At 41.6% G+C, this 25,228-nt stretch overlaps 1 protein-coding gene across 1 annotated transcript in view; it reads left to right on the top strand.

The window, feature by feature from the left end:
* LOC104258436 (VPS10 domain-containing receptor SorCS1-like) overlaps nucleotides 1-23,604 on the top strand; it is a 304,871-nt gene extending 281,267 nt beyond the window's left edge. The window contains exons 21-28 of the mRNA XM_059820842.1: nucleotides 602-725; nucleotides 1,703-1,815; nucleotides 4,946-5,077; nucleotides 15,421-15,520; nucleotides 20,306-20,411; nucleotides 20,584-20,744; nucleotides 22,105-22,223; nucleotides 23,548-23,604. Coding sequence (XP_059676825.1) covers nucleotides 602-725; nucleotides 1,703-1,815; nucleotides 4,946-5,077; nucleotides 15,421-15,520; nucleotides 20,306-20,411; nucleotides 20,584-20,744; nucleotides 22,105-22,223; nucleotides 23,548-23,604 — 912 coding nt within the window. The remainder of the gene's footprint in view (nucleotides 1-601; nucleotides 726-1,702; nucleotides 1,816-4,945; nucleotides 5,078-15,420; nucleotides 15,521-20,305; nucleotides 20,412-20,583; nucleotides 20,745-22,104; nucleotides 22,224-23,547) is intronic.
* Nucleotides 23,605-25,228: the final 1,624 nt, after the last annotated feature.

Raw genomic sequence — 25,228 nt, 5'->3', positions numbered from 1 at the left:
TGAAAGGGGACACAACTCATCGATAAAATGGTTGGCATTGCGAAGCAAGCTGAGGGGATCTGCGTCCTCTCTAAACACCATCACTTTCCAAAAATGACGTCTCCATGGCTAAGTATGACATGGGAGAACAACTGAGAAATCTTAATTTGCCTCCTCATTCTGTCACAACCTCCTTGAGTGACCTTAAACAAATCACTGACAACTAGATCTGGGAAAGGAGTGTGACACCTGAGCAGTGAATCTTGCAGGCCCTCATATCACGATCTGGGCCTCTCTGGAGAGTGCAGCAAAGATGGTCACTTTAATATGGGATCCAGAACAGCCAGCATGCAAAGTGGGAAGGAAATACTGGAATCATAAAACTTAGCTCCTTTGGAAATCATAGCACCTTACTTCGAGCTTCAGTAGGACATCCCCATCTGGAGCCCTGGGCCCTCTCCATAAAATAGGCTTCCATGTCACAGGATGCCTTCTATGTCTTAAGTTTCCAGGCTGGAACTGACTCCCCAAACCATCCCAATAGGCCGGAGAGCCAAACTCATTTTTGCTTTTCTTTTCCAACTAAATTAACTTAATTTATCCTTTTCTGATATATTTGCAGCCACTGATCACATTGGAAGGGAGCATCACATTCACATTTTCTGTGGAAGGGATGAACACCATCACCGTTCAGGTCTCAGCAGGAAGCACCATTCTTCAGGATACAAAGACTATTGCTGTGTATGGTGAGCTCTTCCCCTTTCATTTCACATAGGATTCTCCATAGTCAAGTGCTAGAGAATCAGGCTAGTTGGCAGAAACATGAGGTCTTTATTCCAGGATGCTTTGAGTGAGATTATAAACTCAGTTCCAGTGTTATCAGTTCAGCATAACATCTCTGAAGGCCACTGACTGACATTAGTCCAGACTGAGATGATTGCAGAACGTTGATCTCCTTCCCACAGCCCTCTGCATCTGCTCTATCACTATTTGGTCATCCTACATGATTGTCAAAATGTCAGGTCTTTTTGCAAGCTGGTTTTCCCTCTTCTTGGCCAGTAGAGGCCTCCTAACTCATGCAAAAGCTGCTTAGCTTGAAAGATAAGTCAATGCTGTGTGCTGCAGTTCTGTACAGAAATCTGTACTGATTTGATATTATACTCGGGCCTCAGAAGCAGTTAAAGCACACGAATATCATACAGTGTAGATGCAGTCTAAGAACCACTGGGAATCCCAGTTTTAGCTGTTTATACTAAGCACATGGTCAGTGTGGGTATCTCTGTTAATGGCAACAGAGTTTAAGAAGTGTGTTTTCCAAGGCTAGTCCTCTCCCCACCTTTATCCCTGTCTCCTTCCAGTTAAGATTTCAAGTGTTTGGGGCATGTCTATGAGAGTACAAACACAGCTTCTTTCACAGGGCTTGCCTGCTTCAGAAGTCAAGATTAAGGTAGCATTCCCAACACAGCTCCCTTTTCAGTGCTATTCATCTGTTGAAGTAAGGACTGATCACCCTTTTCAGTTCCGTGACATTTGAGCTGTGAATGTCTCAGATTCTCCAAATCTCTCGGTGAATCTCTCTGACACACTGCTGGATTCTCTGACAGTCTTTTCATCACCTGCAGATTGATTAAGCAAAACATGAGCTGCAGCAGGTTTCACTAGGTTCGTTTGGCACTAAGGCATTTCACAGTCTTTACTCACCATCATGTCGTTGTATCTGCAGAGCAATTTCAGTCCCTGCGGTTATCATTCTCTCCAAACCTGGATGACTACAATCCAGATATCCCAGAGTGGAGAAGGGACATCAGTAGAGTAGTCAAGAGAGCTCTGGTGGAGGTAAGCAATGTGCATAACCTGTGTTACAATGGTTCTAATTTCTGCTTTGTGCCTACTTTAAGGCTGGATCAGCTGTTCTCTCAAGGTGTTTCTCTGTTTCTACCAACTAAAAAAGGAGACTAGGCTAGTGTTTGAGGCCAGAATCCTAAATTTTAGACAATTGAAATTATTCCATCCTATGACAATCTGGTGCTCAGAGTCAGCCTTCAGTTTATTCTTTTTAATGACAGCGGATTATGTGGAATATTTCTGAGAAAATGCCATATAGAAACCAAATTACTTACACCTACCTATAGCTGTACAAATGTCTTTACTGCTGCATAGCAATTCTTACTTCTTTTACTGCTATTCTTATACAGCAGTGGAAAGTGGTGCCATTCTAATGGAATTAAAAATGTGCTGTAGGAAACATAGAAAACCAAAAGGAAAACAATTTTTCTACAGAGAAGAGCACCACAGTAAGTGCTTTATGTCTTTCACATAGCATGAGGTTCACGGGTCAGGATTGGATGCTATTTTTCCCATCAATACAATGGAGAAGCTCTGAAGTTCCTTCTTTAACTGTGGAACAGAATGTCATAAAAATATTCTTGTGTGACTGAAGATTTAGATTTCAAACTGAGAGGCTAAGGAATGTTAGAAGAGACAGCTGAGGTTTCTCAGCTCAGCAGAAACATAGTGAAAGGAACTGTTTGAAACAGGGTTTCAGCTTTTTTTTCTTTAAATGAAGGTACACAGATTTTGAAAGGATACAAGGCTTGTAGACGTTATTAGCAAGCTTATATGTTCATTTGTGGCCTCACGTGTGCGAAAAGACTGGAAAGACACTGCACTATTCAGGTGCACCCAAACTTGTCTGGATTGTTTCTGAGATTTTTTTCTTCAATTTCCTCAAAAGACAGGAGGAGAGGAGGAAAGGGGTTGAAAAAACAAAAGAACATTTTTCTGTAGCTTGTTCTTCTGACTTATTTATGCTGTATCAAGTATTCAAGGATCCATTTATCTTCAGGATGAATTTTCAGAATATAAACAAGTCAGTAAAACAAAATCAAGCCATAAAAAAAGGATTATAAAACTACAGTACCAAGGCTACATTCCAAAAGCAGAGCACTGAAAACACAAAGAGTCTTTTTGTTGTTTGAGTAAAAAAAAAAAAATTATACCTAATTATCCCTCTTTATATAGCTAAATGATTCACCTTAAACAAGTCTTTGTGAGAAGTTCCTGTAAAAATTAAAGATAAACCCAATAGATTTCTACAGCAATTAAGTAAACTGTAGAAAAATGAGTTGAATAACTAAATAATTCAATAGGAAATTATAGCTGTGCTATAGAATTTTTATGAACTTTTATTAAAGTATTACATTCTTATTACAGAGTACCATAGACTTGGATAAAAATTGTGCATAAGAAATTATAGTTCTCTACTAAAATCTGATCTTCTGTCTAAGTAGGGATAATTTCAGATTATCACAAAAATATCCTATTTTGTATTATGATCATAAGTATTTGCTCACATAATTGATTTTCTGAGTCCTGTTTCCCGCTTTTGATGAAGAAGATGAGAATGAACTGAGTAGATCAGCGAAAACCTTCTAGACAAAAAAAATAATCATTCCCAGCCTCAGAAAATGAAGACTTTCCATTAACTGGTAATACTGTGTCTTTTTCTTGACATCTTAAAACAACCTGTTAGGCAAGCACAAATAATGCAAGCCCTGGTTTCACAGAATACTTGAAAAGAATATATGAGAACTTTATATTGTCACATTTTTTTTTCCTAAATCCACATTAGAAAAGCCAACAGCAACAAAACAACATGCTTTTCCTTGGCATGCAGTGGAGGGGAGGGGCTCCCTTTTCATAGTTCCACAGGGTATTCCCTGGGCTGTCAGCTGTCACGCGTGGGATAACCACAGAATTAGCTCAGGTGATGGTGATTTGTAATCAGTTTTGCTGACTCCTTGATCTCTGTCCATCATTTCCTTTAATGAGCAGCTGCTCCAAGTCTTTGCTCCTGAACTACTAGGGAGAAGAATTCATGAGTTTTAGGTCCAATAAATGTCTGAGCGGGTTGCAAGTTCTGACCGCGGGGGAATCTCTGTGCTGCATCCAACTGCTGTAGTCTGCCCTTATATCTGGGGGCAATTTTTTTTTCCTTTAAAAGTGACCTACTAAATTCAGCACTTGGAAACTTAAGATTTCAATCAAAACCTTGAGATTTAAATGCATTTGCTGGATAATCCACAACACAAAGAGGCAATGGAGGAAGATACAGCAAACTGTTTCTCCTTCTTTTGTCTCAAAAAACTTCCTGAAGGCCAAACTAGCTCCTTTTCTGGATAATAACTTCACAATCTGATTGTGCAATGTCATGGTAACAGCAGCTGAAACCCATGACCAGAGATGACCCTGGTAGTGATGCCTGTGGGGTACTTTTTTCTGAATTTTGGCTAATTTTCGTTGAAGTGGGATTTGGGTTTAAACTGGTTGCTTAAAGTTTTCAGCCAACAAGAAAAAAAAGTAAAAATTTGCAGATTAATACAACCTTTATCACCTAAAAAAAAAAAATTGTCCTCATTAAGCTGTGGAATTGACCCAGGGTGGGAACTGTAGGAATTTGTTTGGCTTCTAGGATTCACACTTGATTCATCATCTTGTCTCTCCCTGAGTCTCCACAAGGCTTTTAAGATGTTTTGGCTAATCACACCTCTAGAGTGCAATTCTGCCCACATACCTTGCCCTTTAACATGCAGGTTCTTACCATTGACTAAACGAAGAACCTCAGGGACTAACTCGGGATAGTCAGATAACTTCAAAATAGCTAAATTTAGACAAGGAAAATCATACCCTATGCAACTGTTATGTAGGAGCTCCTATTAGCCTGTCTGATTACCACTGTTGGCTTAGGACCCTGCATATTTTACTGGAGAACAAGGTAAAATAACTTAGGTCAGGAAATTATTAATCCCTGACTTCTTACCTGCAGTGGATTTTAACAAGATTCTCCCTGTTGCACCAGATATACCCTACATCATTTTTATCAGTACTATGATGCCTTAGCAAAGAAGCTGTCAACATTCAGTGCCAGCCCCACTGTTGATCTGTCCATTAATTGTCTATCTATCAGGCAACAGGTATTTCAAGCAAGCATATTCTGGTCGCAGTGCTCCCTGGTCTGCCCACATCTGCCGAACTCTTCATTTTACCATATCAAGATGCCACAGGAGAAAATAAAAGAACAGCAGCAGACCTAGAGCAGGTATTGTGTCCATTACTTGGAGAAGTGTATGTTTGTGCATTTGTGTATATGTATGGGATTTCCAAGACAGGTTAGAACAAATAATTGTGGGACAAATGCGTCTGATTCACTGGGGTTTAAACAACAACTGTGGTACGTGTTACATCCTCTTTGGGGTTTTTTGTTGGTTTCTTTGGTATTTGGTTTTTTTCTTCTCCCAAACACTGGAAACAGTCTTTGGAGCTGTATTTAGGAGTAGAGACTCCCATTTAGGTTCCCTCAGTAATGTTAAACTGGCATCAATTTGTATGATGTCATGTCTCTCCCTTTGAAGTTCTGTCCTACTTCATGGAAGTAGGAAGAAAGCAGGAAGTATTTACCGGATGATTCCTGCCTACATGAACTGTAGTAGCCTCATAAGGCAAAGTTTATGAGGCTGTCAAGAGTCTAGAATTCACTGGAGGACAGACCTGGGTGGTAGACCTGGGCAGATCAGAACTTCGTTACTTTAAGGCACAGGGATGGGCTTGGATTGTCTGCCTGCCCTCTTCATGATGCTGGCAGTGGGGTTCAGCCACTATGGATTGTTTTCTCTGTGCAAGGCTGAAGCAGCTTATAACTGGAGGACCCTCTCCCTGCAGACCCAAAAGGTCCTGCTCACCAGTGAGCCTAGCGTGATTGTGACTAAAAGTTAAAACACTGTGCTGGGCAAAATTCCTGCAATACCTCTCAGCTTATTACCTGAGATTCCAGGGGCAAAGATAACTGGCCCTGAGTGAAGCACCACTGTACCTCTGCCTTCCCACACAGCATGTCCATGGCTCAAGCAGACATATCGCGTGTTGGTATAGGCTATATGAGCATTGGGGTAGAGGGTGTCATCAGCTCACAAATATCAGCCTCAGTGCTATGGTGAAATCCTCAGCATTACTGGATGCCTGCTACTCCACTGGATGGCACAAGGGTTTTAGCATTTCTCTTTGGATTTGTCCTTCAATTTGTGAATGAGTGAAGTCTTCCCATCAGTGTATGTATAAACAGTATCTTCCCCTTCCTGTATTCTTGTTTTCTAATAGCCTTTTCATCTGCCTGACCTGTTATTGGCTGTTGCAATTGCCTCTTGCAGTGGTATAAAGCCTTGTTAACTTAGCTGTGGGCCTCAAACCACTAGGTCACCTGTATTCTTAAGCTTTCCCTTGCTCAGCACCCTTAGCCATCATCTTCTGACAAATGACTTTCCTCTGCAGTTTTCACCACCCATGTAATAAACAAAAAAGACAGAGATTTACTGCTCTGCAAAACCTTTCCTCCCTTTTCTCCTTCATCCCTCTTCTCCTTTCCCCCATCTCAAATTGGCAAGGAAGTCAGTCCATAAACTTCAAAATTTACATCTGACCCAGCTCCCCTTCGGCACTCAGCTGCCAATTAATCCCTCTGTCCCTTTCTTCCCCCCCCTGTAAAAACGGAGTCTCTGTGGCTGACAGTGCTCTCATGAGCCTTTTTATGGACAAGAAGAAATGCCGTTTTCAGTGGGACTCCAGCAACTTTTCTGAGATCCTGCAGGGTCCAAACAGTAACCTTTGAAGAGAGAGAAACTATTTGTCATTTGCAGCCAGCTGTTTCTTGTGGAGAAGTATCTCCCCTGCTCCCAAGAGGATGATCAGAATGTTTTTCTTACTAGTCTGTTGGTACTGTATTCCCCTTTCTAGTTACTCCAGTAGAAAATGGAATTGTTTTCAGTGGGAACTGCCTAAGGAGGGCCCCAAAAGATGTCTCTGTTCTCAGCTCTGAAGCATATTCTGAAACTGTTCCTGTTTTGTCATCCATTTGGCCTGTAATCCTTCACTATCCCTTTCCCAAAGTGTTTCAGAGCCCAGTCAACAGCTTCTCCCTGTGCCTGAAGTCAGGGGATGAGTACTGGGAGCAGATATTTTTGCTGATGATAGCTTAAGTTGCTTCTTAGGTACTTTATGATGTGTAGTGTTCTTTTCTGGTAGGAACAGAAATCTGTTTTGTGTTCATAAGCAAGCTATTCAAGGGCACGTATGTGAATTTGTGCATTTGCAGGTGCTCGCCCAAAGGAGTTCTAGTTCTGGATGATTTTTTCTAATTTGGAAGAGAAACTTCAAAGTATACAGGAACAAAATGGAAATAGTTTGCACAAAACCTGCAATTGAATAAGGTTTCTTAAGGTAGCACTTAATTATACAGGTTCCTTTTTTCATGATGTCATATCACACATGGAAGCTACTCTCCAAAGCTGAGACTCGTGGTGAGCCTGTCCAGAGACACAGTGACAAAGAGTTTCTGTCCCAGGAAAACTTGCAGTCAGAATAGATCGGATGGAGAGGAGTTACAGAAATTACTGTTTCTATTCTGCAAAAGCCCTTGTTTCAGTACCCAAGGGAGGGAAAACCTAACTCATTCACAAAATAAAGAATTGGTGAAACTGATTGAAACACCACAGAAGGGCACAAAATCCACCATGCACACTGTGGGCACAGATTTACCCGGAGCATGAAGTGTGCTATAGCCCTCTCCTTCACTTCCCCTTCTCTTAGAGTCTCCTAAAGTTGGCATGTGTACTTGCAGTCATATGACATGGACGTGGTGATACAGCCCTGAACGCACCATATTCACATGCCAGGCACCAGAGGAAGGGGACACTCTGTGGTCCTGATGTTCTGCTCCTCTAACCTGGGTTTGAAAAGGAGGAGCCATGTAAATCATGCAGGTGGTGCATGCTAACTTTTGTTAGCTAGAACAAGCAAGGCTAAGGACAGCTGATGGAGTGGGAGGAAGAGAAAAGTGATGGAAACTGTAGCTGAAGAGGGAATTCAAACTACATCTCCCCACATGAAATTCCTGAAGTTGCTGCAGGCCGTATCTATCACAGAGCACCTGTGAGGTTTTGGGCAACTTGCTTAACCAAGCTGTATTTCATCACCTGAGCTAGACCATTATTCTGCCATGGGTAACAGTGAAGGGTATATGTGGTTTCATGGACTTACTCATTTACCAGTAAATCTGATATGTATCTAATGATCATGGGGGGCTTACTTTCTTGCTGTTTCCCCTTGAGGCAGATTAAGCTGCTCTGTTTTTATCTGGTACATACTCATTTGGCTTTTTAAGCATACTTTTGGGTCTCTCTGTTCAGCTGCTCTGTGATCTCTAGGTACACAATTCCCATTGACTTCAGAGGCAGCTAGATGTTCATTGTCTCTTGAAAATCTAGGTCTTAGTTTCCCATTTGTCAAAGTCTATAATACTACTCTGTGCCACTCATATTTTATGAGTCTAAACACAGTAAGCCATGAATTGTTGGGTATAGTAATAGTAGGACTGTGGAAGTTGTCCTAGGCCTGGCATCACACTTGACAAATATACATTTCCATGCAGTTTTCCATTAGGATGGTGCATTTGTGTCTCATTCTCTTGTTGAGACTGTGGTTAGACGATAGATGTTATTTTCTCCTTGAGCTGATGTACCACTCTCATTCAAGTGCCCCAAATTATTTTGTTTGTGTACACACAGTACCAATTATTGTCATATCTGTTTACAGATTACATTTAGAAATGTGAACTCTGCATTCCTGATATTTCCCGTGGGAGACTAAAGTACCTTTTAAAAAGTTTGACTGCTCTTGACAGCTGAAAAAAACCACTATGTATGAGGCTGGGGAAGCTTTCTTAATGTGCAGCATGGGACAATTCCACCTAATACATAAATACAGAATTTTTGAGGACCTCAGATTACTTGATCCACTCCACTTTCTGTAGTCAGTGTAAGCTTATTCTTCACAGCTTCATAAAAATCAAAATGTCTTTTCATCCTGCTTCATCCCAAAACATTTTGCATATTCAAAAAATCTTGTATTTATGACCAGGATGTTGTGACTTTGCTTTTTTTTTTTTTCCCCAGTTGGGTCACTTGGTTGCCCTGCTTCATTTCACAGTAACTGAGGACAGACCACCAACCTGCTTAAAAATGTAGAAATTGGCAGCTGTAAAACGCTGCTGTTTGATTTACATGTTGTCACTGCAACACAACTAAAATAACCCAGATCTTGCAAAAACAGCCACCCAGAATTGCCATTGGCCACTTGGGCTGGCATGCAGTTGTTACACCATCTTTATGGACGGGCTTGGTGAATGTGATGATTACAGAATTCAGATCTGCCGCTTCAAAAGCACCAAATTCTTTCTCTTCAGTTAAGGGCAAACATCTAATTAGTAGCATTTGAAGTAATTTTTGAGTCATTTTTAGCACTAATCCAGTTCAAAATGAATGCGCGGTAAGAAGATATTCTACTTACAATTCAGTAGAGGGTAGTGATACAAATACACAGATATGGTTACTCAATTTATTTCGGTGTATGGTTTTACTCTATAGGAAGATTCTGAAGGGTTATCTTTTTATTTATGCATTTCACAAATTCTCTTTAAATATTGTTAGCTAGTGGAGGCTTTTTGTCAAACATAGCAAATGTGTCTCCCGTTAATCAAATGAGATGTAAGCAGAAGATACACGAGAATTCTAAAGTGATGTTTTCATATCAAGTAAAGGTTTTAGTATTTTCATACGTTTCCCTTTAGTTGTCCATTTGCATGCTTCTACCTGGCCTGTTCAAAATAACTGTAAAAGCAGAACGCAAAATAGATGTAGGAGCAGCTAGTTAATGACATTTGAGGCCATTAATCTTTTCTCTGAAAAGAGCTATGAGCAATGGAGCAAGCATGATGGAGTCTTTGGCAAATGGCAACACCAGCTGGTTGGTAGCCAACTGTGCTCAACATGTTGCAGCTGTGGCCAGTATCTGTATCCAGCCAAAGAGACGGGAAATGACATGGATGACTGAATATCAAATGGGCAGTGATGAACTGAGGAGATGAAATACGTCTGGCGAATTTAACGTTATGGAGAGTGGCATTCAGGAAGCCTGTATATGTATATGTCTTAGGATTTGTTCCTTAAAGCAGATATAGTTTTACTTCTGCTTCATTGTAGCTGATGGAGCTTCTATCTTTTTTTATATGTTTTTTTTCACCTACCCTCCTAAGCTTTAGTGTTTTAGCATATTTACTTTCACTACTTTTCTTTCCTCTGATATATTCCAGATGTGTCCGTCACCAAAATATTTTAGCAACAAGATCATGACAGTGAACACCTTCAAATATTACAGAAAATGATGCCAATCAGTCCTGGAAATTAAATTCCAGAAAATGGGTAAATAATCTAGTGTTTACTAGGAGAGATTTTTTTAACATCTATGCCTTTTTATGCAGACCAAGTCTTTCACTGCATGCTTAGGGAAGGTTGGGCCAGTATTTAAGAAATAAAGGCAGGTGAGGAGAGAATGGAATAATATGAACCAGAAGACCTTGTACCAAGGGCTTTTTTCCTTAGCCACCTTTTCTTGATCAGCTGCTTGTGTGCTGTAGAAGAGGCTGTCTATATATCTTGTCTTAATATCTTTGAGTTAATTCCTGCCACGTGACTATCAGCCCTCTCGTCTTCTCATCTTTTGCTCAGTCTACAGAGCAGCCCTTGATTCTCAAGACTCCTTCTGGTCACCTTTGTTCATCTAAAAGGGATCCTGGCTTTTACGTTCAGGTTCTCTCTGGCTTCATATCTGCTGCTCAGTTCTTGTCCCAGAGTAACCACAGGAATGTCCTCCGCCTTCTGCTCTCATGGTATCTCTGGATACAAATGGCAGCTTGAATTTAGCATCTTGCATTAAAAGATCTGAAGAAATTCCTGCTGGACCCTGTAAGTCAGTGATTGTGCTCTTTTCAGTGCTAAGGCAAGCAAGCTTTAGAGGCCTCATGTGAAGTAACCAAGGTTATGCAGGGTGAGTGGCACAGTTTAAAGTAATCCTCATTTGCCCTGACTCCTGATTCACTTTTGTAATGCTGGTTCAAGTTGCTTCCTACCAATCAATGCGTATAATTCTTTCCTTAGTTGTTTATTGATTTACTCAACGAATTGAATAGAAGTGTAGCACTCATTAGTTGAGATCCTTACGCAGTATCTATAAAATTATCTAGATTCTTAGCTAGTACATACTGGCACAGTTGAATCACATCCAATTAGTCTAAATCAATTTACACCAGAGTTTTCAAAATTCAATAAAGGTATGGGAAAATGCCCATCTGAGTGATAATTCTGTTTCTTGGTGCACATGGTTCTTTCACAGTCCTAATTCTGACAAAAGGCTGAGAGAGGCCAAATTAATTTTTGTTTTGTTCCATTTTTAAATTGGAATCTCTTTTTTCCTTCACAAATTGTCTGTTATTATTATTCATTATGTGTCCTTTGATGAAAAATGATACATGAAGAATGGTTTCTATTACTGAATTATTTTTGCACATCATGCTTAATTCTGCAAATGAAGCAGATAAAGTCAATGAGGCTCAGTTAAGGACCAAAACTAATTCTGAAAGCTAATTATTTTCACAAGGGAGACTCTTGAAGACTATAAATTAGGAGGTTGCTATTCTAAGAAGTTTTGTCTTCAGCTGAGTTAGTTGCATCTCCAGGACTGAGAGAGGCCAGATGCCAACCTGTTTCCCAGCTGAAGGTCTAGCTGTTCAGCTAGAGTCGCATAGCTTTTTATGAAACAGGCCAAGTACTTTGATGTTTCCTTATCTGCTTTTTAAACAAAAATGCATCCATGGTACCACTTTGAATGCAGAAATAAAGGGAGGCACAAGACCCAAAGTGTTTCCCATTGAAAGCTTTTCATTACCTCGGTGACTGTGAGACCAGCCATTTTGTGGAGATTTACTTCAAAGACACTTTATTAACATTGTAAACTAATTATGTGAGAGTCAGAACCACTCCTAGGTTAAAGTCTGATAACCTGTGATCCACTGAGCTGGAAATAGACTCCATAGAATAAGAAAGGCAGAAGAGACACTTCTCCAATCTCAGAGTGAGTGTCCTGAGTGATTTGTGGTTCACAGATTCCCTTGGGACCATGTTAGGACCAGAAACATTGTCAGGTCCAACTTTGGACAGCAATGTCCAATCCCAAAGTGAGTTTGACCCTTTAGCTGTGAGTAACCAGCTTGTTGACCTCAAATACTGAAGTTTATAAACCATTATATATGGTTTCTATTTTAGATAATTTTTAAAGTACAGAAATCCATTTTTCTCCCTCTTTCTATAATGTTTACGTGTCTGTTTCGAAGAGAATCTGACTTTCCATGCAAAGAGAAAAAAAAATATTGTACCAAGCAAGCAAACATTTTAAAAACACGTCTGAATGTAGCTGTTCTTCCCTCAGAAGTGTGTGTCAGGAATCTCCAGAGCTGCCTGAGGAAGTCAGATGTCTGATTCTCAAAAGAACTTCTGGCGTTTTTGAAGGTCTTAGGTTGTTACTCATTTTTTGACCTGTTCAGATTCCATAAAGCCCCAGGCAAAAAAGCTGCACCCAAAAAGGCACTGAGAAAGCATATAATTAACTAGGCCAAGGCAATATGCTGTATACTCTGAGCAGCATGAACAGTTGTTGCCTGTTTTGACGCTTTGCATGTAGTCCTGGAACAGTGATGGCTATTTCAAGCTTCTGCTGAGATGCTGGTAGTCTTATTCTTCTGAGTTGCATTTGAATAGGATGTAGCACAATGAGGTCCTCATTCATGATCAGATAATAATGCAATACAATAATAATAAACTTCAGTTGTGACTGTTTCTCTCTGCCTGTCTTCATTTTTCTTAGTACTTCACTCTTACTGCCTCTCCCCTTCCTATTATTCCTTTTCATCGGCTTGCCAGACAAGAATATTGGTTGAGCTTTCTCTCACACACTCAACTTGCCTGCTGGGAGCCTACCACGGCACCTCTCAGCTGTAATGTCCCTGCCGGTGCTGTTGTTTTACCCTCCTCATTCTGCACCGCAGGAGTCCTCAGGAAGGCCGGGTGAGATCTCAGTGTTCCTTCACGTCACTGGTGCCAAACAAAGTCTCTGGTCCCTTCTCATGCTGACTTTCTCAAGGTTCTCCTATTCTTCCATTTCTTGCCCGAACCCTTGATGAAACCATTCTCCAATACTAGATAGCAACATTTGCTAGCTGCATTCTTAGTTATACATCACGTTAAGCCTCTTTTTTTATAGAAGGCATCGTGTATGATTTTTACCTCTACTGTTTCCCTGTCCATTTTGTGCATCTATCACAATGTGTTGAAGATCAATGACACAGTGTGGTTGGCTCTTTTCTTCAGTTTACTGGCTTGTGTTTACTTTTTTTCATAGGCTTAGCTGCCCCAGCAGCGTCAGAATCTTAGAGCATAAAGGAAGATAATTCCTGCAGGGATATGGAGGAGAGTTGTTAGGTCATGTTTGGGACTGGAAATGGCCAAGATGATATTTTCCCCATTATTTCCGTGAGCCATTAATGTGCCTGGTTTACAGCATATCGATCTGCATCTGTTGCTCCAGTTTTAGAGATGAAGCACTCTTTATAGTCATCAATCTTGGTTATTAATATGCTCAAATTCTTAAAGAGGGGTATAATTTGCTTCCCAGGCTTTCTTCATGTACTGCACATCTTTGTGTCACCATCCCTGCTGCTCTGAGCTCAGCAGATGGCTCTTTGTAAGCAGGTGGTATTTTTTCTTGCTATTGGAAGGAATATATTTACTGCTCATTCTGGCACCCCTGAAAAAATTGTAAACTTTAAAGAGATATATTAAAAAATATAAATAAAATGCCGGTAAGAGTTATTGCCAAATTGATATTGGACCAAAGGCACCTATTCAAGTGATCAGCAGCCAGAAATGATGTGTACAAGCCAGGAGTATTGAAAGAACCATTAAGAATGTTAAAAAAATAAAAGAGGCAGATAAATCTCTTACTGTGATGAATGATAGCCAAGGAACATCTAATCATATCTGGGTAGCATTTACTGAAATAACTCAACCAGACAAAAATGAAGAACATGAAAAAGATGGTGTAAAAATTATTGGAATGTTCTTTTTTCTGACAAGTTTTCATTAATCTTCAAGAAGGAATAAGGATTTATTTAAAACAAATTAAATTAAGTAGTGAGCACTAGAATATAGCTCCTCTTGATCTTGGTATGGCTATAAAAACACAACATTCTCAGCAACTGCATAGTAAGGCTTGTGGGGTGGGGGTATTTTTTTGCAGGTTTCCGAACACATCTCCCTAATAAACCAACATGCAGAACAGTGGCTATGTTCAATTGGAAAATTGCTCATTGCTGTAAGAAAATGTGAAATACATGAAACATCTAGCGAATAAATATACAAAAGCCACAACAAACTATCAACACCATGTGTATAGGCTTCCATACCTTGATTAATCTATCTGGATTTTTGCTGTTAATGGTAACATGCCTGGAACTTCTTGGATATAATTAAGAGTGATATAGAGAAAGTGGCTGTGTGCATATTGTGACAAACTGACTTAACAAAAGGAATGTTTACCAATAGATTGGACCAAAGCTTGACTTCTTCACTGTGCAAATACAGATGTCATGGGGTCTTACTGCAGCAAATGCTCATCTTTTCTGTTGTGTCCTTTAAGGAAGAATAGCCTGCTTCATTTCTGCTAGAGCTCTGTTGTCATCAGAGTTATGGCAAGATAATCTAGTGATCTAAAAGCTTTGTGGAACGTCTCTCTCATGAAAGAGAGCATATAAGAGCATGTTCGCTCCACGTATAACTCTTAAGAATAGATGGAACATGCATTTTGTTTAAGCCACGCTCTGTAGTCAGCAAACACTTTCAGGTTCGAGCTGGTTCTGGTACGTACTTAAAGATCATGGAGCAGCTGGCTTGAAATGAAATTTGGTTTTAGGACGTGAAATTTCAGTGCAAGCTGGTGTAAGGACTTTATTCATTTTGATTCAGATATATCACATGTTATGAACATGCTCTAGATCATAGAGCTGGCCACTCAATGAGCAAGAAGTTATTTGTTATGAGCGAATGAGTGTTAACAATTGAAATGCTTCTCTTTGCTTGAATGGTAAACGGAGTTCACTGATGTGCTGTTGCTGTTTGGTCCTGCAGACACTTACACATGTGAGTGTAATGTGCCTTTGGGGCTCAATTCCCTTTTGCTGGTGGGCCACTCCCAGAGATGTGCGACAGGGCAACTTGTTGATATCAGTCATTGCTAACCATATACAAACCACTCTGGACATAGTACTGGCAGAAGTGTTCACCTGCCACAAACCCTTTCTTTATAAGGTGATAGGAAATTGTGCTTGTAAAGCCTGGTGCCTCTGCAAAATCTTTGCTTTGCATGCAGCTCCATTTCCTACCCACTTATTGGCAATCTAAACCAATGATCAAGAAACAAATGCATTTATTTTCTCCTTTTTTCCAGATTTCAGAAACACTGATCCAGAAATTGAACCAAAACCTGGTTCATTTTGAGTTGAAACCAGGGGTTCGAATCCTTGTCCATGCTGCCCATTTAACAGCAGGTCAGTATCCTCTTTCTGTGTACACCCTCTCTGTTGCTCTGTAGCATAGCAAGCAATATATTCCTTGATGGTAGTAGTGAGCTATCAGTTATATCTTAAACACTTCTTACTTTTATGTCACAGTAACAACTCAGTGTATAGGCAGACATTAAAATGCCTGCTCCATCTCCCCTTTCTTTATCATGCCAAAAAGATATAGTGGCTTTTGCATTTACAGCTAACCCTTTTGTTTACTTATGAGCAAGAATTTGCTGTTGTTGTTGGAAATGCAGCATAAGTAGCAGTAGAAATGTGTACCTCTTGGCTGTCTCTGAAATAGCCAACAACTAAGCAGCACCATGGCGTATTCAGCCTGGATCATACAGCGCAAAGGTTACCAGCTAGCCTTGGATATATTCAGATATTCTAGAGTCAACAACATTCAAAGCAACTAAGCACAGTTTAGAAGCTGTTCAGCAGTCTGAAAGACTAGAATCAATTTACATATGCACAAACATTAGATTAAGCAGTTTGGACTTTAACTAATCCTATCTCAAAATGAGCCATCTCCAAAGTCCTAATGTTTAATTACGTGCATCTCTGTCTATTCTGTATGCTAACCCCTCATTTCACAGCACAGACCCTATTTAACTATTACAAGAGATGGAACAAACAAATCCATGCTCAGGATTCTTAGGAATTCCTTTTCTTCAGGAGTTGCTGATAATTCTGATCAGTTACTATCAGCTTCTTTTGCTAACTTGCAAACTAAAAGCCTCAGTTCACTTGTGCCAGCAAAATGCTCTACAAAAAGCTTTTTATAATATGAACAGGTCTGCCCAAGCTGGTGTCAGTCCACATGCTGCCTTGTCCATAAAGGGAAGAAAAAAGAGACTGTTCAGAAAGGGTGTAATGCAACTGCATTTAAATCCCCCCAGAAGAAAGCCTTGGTGTTTGCAATATTTCATTTTTCCTAGGCAGAACTTGCTAATACCTGCCCTGGGAATATTGCTGCATGTTTCTGCTTTCCATTAGCTGCGGAACAGATGATCAGATGCTTACTTGTAGACATTTTAGAACCAAAAGGATAAAAAAGCAGAGATGGAGCACAGCTGAGTAATCTCTAAAGAAAAAAAAACACAACAGCTTGAGATGTCAGTTTGTTCAATTTTTTTTTCTCCTGTAGATTGTAAAAATAATGTAATAGACATATGACACAGAAGAATCGCACGATTTTACATTTAAGATTTAAATCCATATTCATTTTAATTAATAGTTGTTATCAGAGAAGCAATCCTTGGCCTGAATTTTCAGCGATGATCAGTGATACTATATGTGCTTTCAGAAAACGCTCAGTGCCCGTCTCTTAAAAGAAATGTATCTGAAAGCATCTTAATGTGAGCTTTAAACGTGGAGTTACCTGCAATTGCTCATCATTTTTGAAATTTGTTTCTGGGCGTTTACTCTGCCAATGCACATGGCTGTTTTCCATTTTGGTCAATGTTCATTAAAGTCAAGATCAAATCCCAAATGAACATTTAGACATGACCACTCTGGCCCTGAATATCCTGTAGGCCTTTTCTAAAAAATTAGAGTTAGAAAGAATCACATTAGATATTCCTGGGAAAGGCTCATCTTTACCTCTTGCTACTGAACGGACATTCCTGATTTCATGTGGTGGAAACAGATGACACTTAGAATCATATATCCAGCCCTGCCTTTAATACAAGATGAATCTGGATCCAGGTTTTGTGCTCTATGTAGGAGCCTCCTGCAGGTTCTTGGAGAGGAATTCTGGGCATCTCTGCATGAGGGAGTGGATGGGGTCCCCAGCTGCTCCATCCATGCTCAGAGCTGGCTAAAAGCTGGCTAGCTCCAGCCCCAAAGCCAGATAGTTAGTGGAGGTATTGCAGCACTTTTCTGGGCTACTAAACCTTGTCTGCTGCCCTGAATGAACCAAAAGGCAGCAGGGTCTATCAGTGTGCCATACTGCCATGCTAAATAACGGTATGGCCTGCAGGCACGTGCTGGCCTGTTTCTTGCTGGCTCAGGCTGAAGCAGAGGGTGCTCAGCTCAGACATGCTGTATAATACATGATCTTTGTACTTGCCAAAAATGTACATTTTTATTTGAAGTTACATACACACCAGGAATGAGTACTTTTTGTCCGTAATATATGCAAGCACTCATTTGTCCTGCAAGGTAGGTTTTGTTGTACTTCTCTTTGAAGCCACTGGTGAGATGTGAGTGATTGCTGCAACTGGCTTCACAATGTCCTATAGGAACAGTACAGGATTTTTTCTCTTGCAGAAATATGATTCAGTAAGAATGCAAAATGAGCCTGGACTGGCAAACTAGATATTAAAAACCCCAGAGAGCAGCCACTGTGGGGTCTTTGAGGGAATATGGCTCCTTATCAAGCTGCAGAGGTCATGACTCAGTTCCCTGTCTAAATAAAAGGCCCAGTTTCATGACATTGAAACTTGGGAATAGTTTAGAATTTGACAAAATGCCAAAAGAGAGATTTACTTCACTGCTGAAAACTATTGTTTTGATTGTCAAGAAAGAAGAAGAATTGTCCTTTTGAAATCCAAGCTTTTATAAAAAAATAAATAAAATAAAGCAGGGAAACCTGGAACACAAGCCAACACCAGAAGCAGTCCCTAGAAAACACAATCCAGGGGGATGCACATGGCCCAGAGGTGCTGCTCTGGTCTGTGGTATCCTTTCTGTCCCAGCCTTTTCACTAAGACTCCGTGTTGAACTCCTGGCAGCTATGGGCTGTAGTTGACTGAACGACAAAGCTCAGCATGTGTTTGTGTAAGTGCACACGTATGTATACATACACCTACATTTATGTTCCCGTGCCTCAGTGCACATGTATGTTCCTCCCTCTGTGTGTGCCTGGTCATGCACAGCAGAAATTTCTGCAGCAGAGGAGCTGCAGGGAACAAAAGTGCAGGTATCTAAACTAGCTTGGTGTGGATATTCAAGCAGAACCTGTAGAAATGAGCCTCTGTGTGTGTGTGTGTGCGCCTGCGTGTTGTATGTGAGCATGTGCATTCCCTGGAGCACAGAAGAATGACAGGCATTGAGCTCAGCACATTTCACACCTCCATCTTCTTTGTTCAGGCCACACTGAGGAAGGATTAATTTATGGCAATTATGGACAACAGATTGCAATCCATTAATCATGTTCACTCCTTTTTCTCATGAAAAAAAAAAAGTAAAACAATGTCCCCAACCCAACACACAACAACCTCAACTCTAAGGCAGAGTAAAATATACCAATATTCCTCACAAAGCAGTTAAATAGCTGTTTATTACCAGACTCTCAGCACAGCATTATAACAAGAACATTGAGTGATGCTGAGCCTGAATTGGTCAGAGAGCCACTTTGTCATCCCACAGAACTGCAGAGACCCACAAAATACAGACGGAAAGGATGCAGAATGGAGATGTGTGAGGAATTCATAATAACAGATCATTTCACCCCGGTGCCTCACCTCCCTGGGGATGGCCTGCTTGATATGGGAAGGAGAAGTTTTTTCACTTCTCTTTGTAAATTTTGGCTTTAGCAGGCTGGGTGTGACAGTTGAAAGTGTGGATTCATGTGATGTGTGTGCCTGAGTAAGTATTTGCTTGCGTGTGCATGTTTTCTTGTGTCTGCTGGCTCTGGTTTAGGATGGGTCTGTTCAGTGCATGTGAATAGGGGCAAGAGACAGAGGATGTGTACGACAGTGGTTCAAGTTAACTTCTACTGCCTTGCAGAGGAAGGCACTACCCATGCCTTGTTCTGTGTGTAACACCAGGTAGAGACAGTCAGTGAGGATGTATTGGCTGTGTGCATTAGCTCTGTGTAATGGCACAGCTACAGCTGCCTGTTTATAGTATGCTTTATTAGTGTCTGCATGAACAACTGAGACTGCTGGTTCTATGTGTGTCCCTTTGTGGATGCTAGATGTCTTTCTGTTTGTGTGTGTGTGTATGAGTGATGGAAACTGTCTCTATTTAATAGTTTACTTTGTCTTTCTGGGAAAGCCACACTTCTGCTGTTTTGTGTGGCCTTATTTTGCAAGGGACTATGAAAAGGTGGTGCATAAAACAATGAGGAGAAGCACAGAGATACTTTTTGTTTGATTAGGGATTTTTAATTTGTTTTTCTTGAACCTGTGCACTGTCTGGCATGGAAGACTTGCATGGGCACCAGGGGAAAGAGTAAATCGTGTTCAGAAAAGTAGGAAAGGGATAAAGAAAGAAATGGAAAATGTCAGAAGTGTGAGAAGACCTTGCCATGATAAGTCATGGATGTTGAGGCAGTGTCTGTGAAGGGCACTGGACTTTTGGTCGGGAAGGAAGAGGACTGAGCAGAGAGCAATACATTTGGTGAGCGTTGTTGCTTCAGTAAAAATGAGGAGCCAGTTGCTCATTATTCACTATGCTTTGGGAGCTACCCAAAGCAGCTCTGAGCAAAATAGAAAGTCAACATGACAAGTTAGCCTGTGGGTAGCTCCAGGATCATCCAGAAAATGCTAGTTTTGGTACCCAAGTGACCTCATTTGCTACTACCTTAGGTAATTGTCTGCAATATGACAGAGTATGTTTCAGGCAGTCCTCTAATAGGCCAGAGAGGAGAGGTCTCTAAGGAAAAAGCTATGGGACCTCACATCAGGTGGTAGGTTGAGCACCACAAGTGTTCTGAACCCAGTTTTCTTCCCAGCTGGATTAGAAAGGGAGAGAAGCCCTGGAGACGTGTGGACGGATGCGGCCTGGGAGCAGCTCTAATCTTCTGTCCCTCTCTTGCAGCTCCTCTGGTGGACCTCACTCCCAGTCACAGTGGTTCAGCTATGCTGATGCTCCTCTCTGTCGTTTTTGTGGGACTAGCCGTGTTTGTAATCTACAAGTTCAAAAGGTATGACCCTCCCTTAGCCATTTCCTTCTCCCCATTGCCACCTTTCACTGAGGTGTTTGGGTTTTTTTTTGCTGGGTTTTCTTTTTTGCAGTGATGTTTCTTGGTTTGTAAAAGCTGATGCTACATCATCTGCCAGAGCACCCCACAATGATGGTTTCTGTTAATGTTTTAGGAAGATTCCTGGCCTTAATATATATGCACAGATGCAGAATGAAAAAGATCAAGAGATGGTCAGTCCAGTCAGTCAGAGGGAAAACATACCTAATGTCCCTCAAAGTGAGCTGATGAGCCCTGAGCAACTAGTAGATGAGAAGTTGGAAGTCCAGCCCATAGGTAAATAACTTGCAGCATCCTGCAGCTGGTCAGACTCTGACTTATAATTGGCTAACCCTTTTCTCAGCCTCCCTCTTCCCATATTCCTGCACACTCCTCCTCCCATCCTCTTCTGCTGCAGCATTAGTTTTGCTACAGGAAACCTTGCTAACACTCCCCTCTCCCTCACCGCCATATGATGAAAGGGAGGGGAACAACTTTAGGCTTTTTTTCTCTCCTAGTTGCTCTGTGTAGACCCCTCCCCTTCTCAAAAATCCTGCCGGCACTCAACTTGCGCTATAAGGCAATTTAATTTATTTTGCTGGGGCTGATGTAGTCGCGGGGCTGATGTAGTTGTGGGGCTAAACCCCCCACTTGATGCATATCCGGGAGAACTTCAGCCACCCTCACCTGGAACATGGAGGTGACCAGGTGATTCGGTAAGTCAGATCTAAAAGCTAAATATCCGTTGATGTTTTGACTGCTGTGGCCTTTGTGTTGTGCCAGACCTTGTTGCCAGCAGCAGGGCTAGCCTGGCTGATTCCCAGGGAAATCGAGCAAAACCTGGGATCTCAGCATTGGACAGCTGGGTGTGCCCTTAGGCTGATTTCTCCCACAGGCCTCTGTGGTTGAAAATTTGCAAAGCGGACTTCCGTAGGACCTAAGGTGAATAGACTTGAAGTGGGCATACAGGGTTAAGTCACACATTTGCTCATGCTTGTATGTTTTATGCTACCCCGACTATAGTAAAAGTGTTGGGATGGAGCAGAGAGGTTTCAGCCTGGGGACCTGTTCTGCTAAAGCCAGCATTGCTCAGGCATTTCTCCGGCATTGCTCAGCTTCACTTGTGAGATGAAAATTCTGCAGGCTCAGACTAGAGGTACAGTACAGGACCCCTGCAAATAAGGACATGGACCTATTTTAGAGGAATTAAAGTTCATGGCTGTTCTGACTCAGACAGGAGTGAGGCATAGTCATAACTGAGATGCCTTGTTTGCACAATTTCATCAGCTTAACCAAACCTTAGATCCTACCTGAGGATGTCCCTAAATTGTACGGGAGTGTTTGCTAGAGCAGGCTTGATGTCATAGCTACTGTGGAGTGGGAGCAAGGGGAAGGGCAATTAAAAGAGGGAATGTGATGTGCTAAGATTGTGGCCTGTGAAACAACCTGGGAGGAAAAAGAAGAAAGTCTCTTGATGAAACTGATGTCTAAGCTGGAAGCCCCACTGCAATCAATACTGATCTCTCCTCACCTGTTCACCAAGGAGAGATCTGGTAGCTATTAAAAGCTGTTCATCAGCAGACCTGGACATCCCTGCTTAGCAGAACACAAGATGGAGTGAGGGGACCAACCTTCCCATGTGGTGTTCCCCATACAGAGCAACCCCAGGCCACAGTCCAGAACCCAAGGAAAGGAAATGCAACCAAGGTAGTCTGGACAGAGGACTTCCAAAAGGCTTGTGGATCACCAAGAGGTTTCAAGCCAAGACCCGGAGCGGTGGGTCCTAAACTTTAACAATTCTTTTTTTTATTTGTTTTTTTTTTTTCTTTTTCCCCCAGAAGCCTCCAAGGCAAAATTGATGTAAGATGCTAAGGGAGAAACACCCAATTTCAGGTCAGGAACTCTTTTTCTAGAGTTAGATGGGCTTTGAGCTTCCCCTTTCTAAAAGAATGTAATAACCATGGTTCATGCTGTTCCAGGGGTAGGGAAACATGTTTTCACAGGTCACTCAGACCGCAGTGGCAAGAGTCAGTCACCTGCTAGCTCTATTCAAGGTACCTTCAAAACTGCTCTTGCTAGTGTTGGAAACTAATCCCTTGAAGCCTCTAGGATAAGAGTAGTCAAAAGCCAATTTTGGGGGTAGGTTTTCATTTGGTGCAAGTATAGCATTTCTGGCTTTCTACAGTAGCCAGCATTTTGTGTCTTTCTCCACTGTGCTACTGGACACTGTATTGAACCAGAAAGTGGCCTTTTATAACTCCTTGATTTGCACCAGTAACTGCACTAGTGAGCACAAAAGGTAAATGTGTGCAATACATAGACTCAATTCTCTATCAGAAGGAATCAGTCCAACAAACTTCCTAAGAGTGTTTTTCCATCCTATCAGTAAGATGAATGAGGAAACTGAATAAGAGCTCATTGACAAAATGAAAAGGTCTGGACCTAGGTGTGAACAGAATAGAAAGTGCAAAGGCTCTTCACTCTCCTATACAACCACCTCATCTGTTTCTGGAAATCAGCAATTTCTTTTTTAATGAGTTTTCTTTCTTTTGGGAAAACAAAGCAAGACTGTAATTGGGTGTTTCTCTTTTGTATGCTTGTTCAGAAGCCAGGTTTTTTCAACCCCTTTGACTAACATTCAGGGATCCTTCCTTGGAGGAATCTGAATGAATGTCCCTGGGTCATTTAATTTTCTCTGCAAACTCTGGCAGCAAAAAAATACAGTTCCTATTTTCTGGATGTGAGTGGTTTAGACTCTTCTTTTGCAAATGCAAAGCTTAAGGTTATTTATGGAATCTCCAACACCTTATCATTGCAAATGAGTTACGCATTTCTTCTGAGGACCTCAGCCCCTCCTTCCCTCCACCCCTCTGCTCTGGCCTCTCCCTCTTCTGTTCAACATGGGTGAATCATCTTCATTAGCAAAAGAACAGGACATCACCTTCAGTGTTTTGAATGACAAGAAAACATTTCTGGGAAGAACGTGTCAGTCTGGAACAGTTGAATCCCAAAGGCCAGCAAGGTGATACCTTCAAACATCTTCCTTGGCTAAACGCACTTGTTATTTACTGACTTTTATTTTGTTCTTTCTTTGCCACAGGAAGTATTTCCACAGCTGCTGAGCCCCAGAGCACAAAAGAAATCCCTACCTATGTAAATGGTTGAATTGAGGACACCAATATATATATATGTATCTAAAAAAAGAGGAGATCTCACTGCATTTGGACTTTTTAATTCTTCAAATGACAAAGGGTTTTTAGCTTTAAGCCTGTGCATGTGGACATTATACTGAGACCATAGTGGAACTGCATTGTACAGGTGTTCAATTTTAGTGGGGGGTGGGGGGGAGAGGAACCGATTCCACTATTCACTCCTGTGGCCCTTCCCCTCACCCCTCCACTCTCTTTTCTGATCTGTCTCTAATTTGTAGAAAATTCATAATTATATAGGCCAAGAATATGCATGGGGGTCTCTTCTTTAGGGAGAGGGGTGGGCTGGGATGTGGGGGGAGAAGGGCGGGGGGGGGGGGGTGGGAGGGGGCGTTTAGGGTTCTTGGCTTTAGATTTAACTGCTCTTTTAGCACTTTGGGCTGCAGGAGGGCTAGCAGCCCCAGCAGACTTTCATAGGACACACAAAAAGTCACACTGGAGTTTAAAGGCACTGAAAATATTCTTGGTCAGTCTGGTTTATGTCTTTGTTTGGACTCTGCCCTCAGTTCCTCTAGCCGCAGCTGCTGCCTGTGCCCCACGGCTGCAAGGAGGCTGAGTGCAAGTGTGGGTGATCCCAACTGCAAAGCCAGGCTCTTTCTTAAACAGCTTTTTTAGCCTACTCACACCAAGGCATCCCACTGATAGCACTGTTGAAAGATAACTTTTTGCCTCCTAACCTTGACTGGAACAGAACTAGCATGCATTACAGGCAGGGAGGTCTGTCCATACTGCACGTGCAGGAGGTTATTGCCAGCATGAACTTACGCTGTACTTTGTACCAGCCTCACACCTTCAATTTTGGCTAAGAGAAAGCCCTAGTAACACCCTCAGCTGCATTTAGTGCTGATGTTTGGATTTGTCTGGGGAAGTCCCAGGATATCTCTGCCTTTTGGGAGTCACCCCAAGGCCTGTCAATTTTTGAAAGACACCTTGTCCATAGAATACGGAGCAGGGAAAGATCTATGCGCAGTTTCCCATGGCTTTCTTGGCAACCCCCTGTGGTTGCATATCTGCAAACTCCTGCCACTCTGGGCAGAGGAGGGGAGAATAAAGGAGGATTTAGCCTGAGATTGTTGCCATGCATTTTGAGCCCCAGCACCACAGGACCACTCTCGTACAAGATTTGATTTCTTACTGATAACACAAGCTTGTATCTTACACTGCAACTAGAAATGAGGCTGCAGGACATGTTCACAGCAGGAAAACAGGCTTAACATACCTCGAACAAGTCCTCCCAAGACACTGGATATGGGGCTGAAGCCTAACCTATTGTCATCACAGCTGTTGATTTCCAACCCATCTCAGGTATACCTAGCACCAGGATTTTGGTTTGAAGTGCAAAGAGAGAAAGACAGCAACCAATATACACTTACTTCACTGCGTTAGGTGAAGGCAAATAAAGGCCGGTTCCTAATCAGTGTAGCACACTTAGGAGGCACCCTGATTCCTGACATGAGTGGGTTCTGTTCAATAGACATTGCACACGGCAACCTGAGTCAAAAACAGGAGAAAGCACCATTGTAGGCATTGCCCGGAGTCCAGGGGCAGGGGTGTGGTGGTGGTGGTGGGTTG

This window comes from Gavia stellata, chromosome 9 (genome assembly GCF_030936135.1).
Source record: "Gavia stellata isolate bGavSte3 chromosome 9, bGavSte3.hap2, whole genome shotgun sequence".
Classification (NCBI taxonomy): domain Eukaryota; kingdom Metazoa; phylum Chordata; class Aves; order Gaviiformes; family Gaviidae; genus Gavia; species Gavia stellata.
This window is presented reverse-complemented; position numbering and strand designations above follow the sequence as displayed.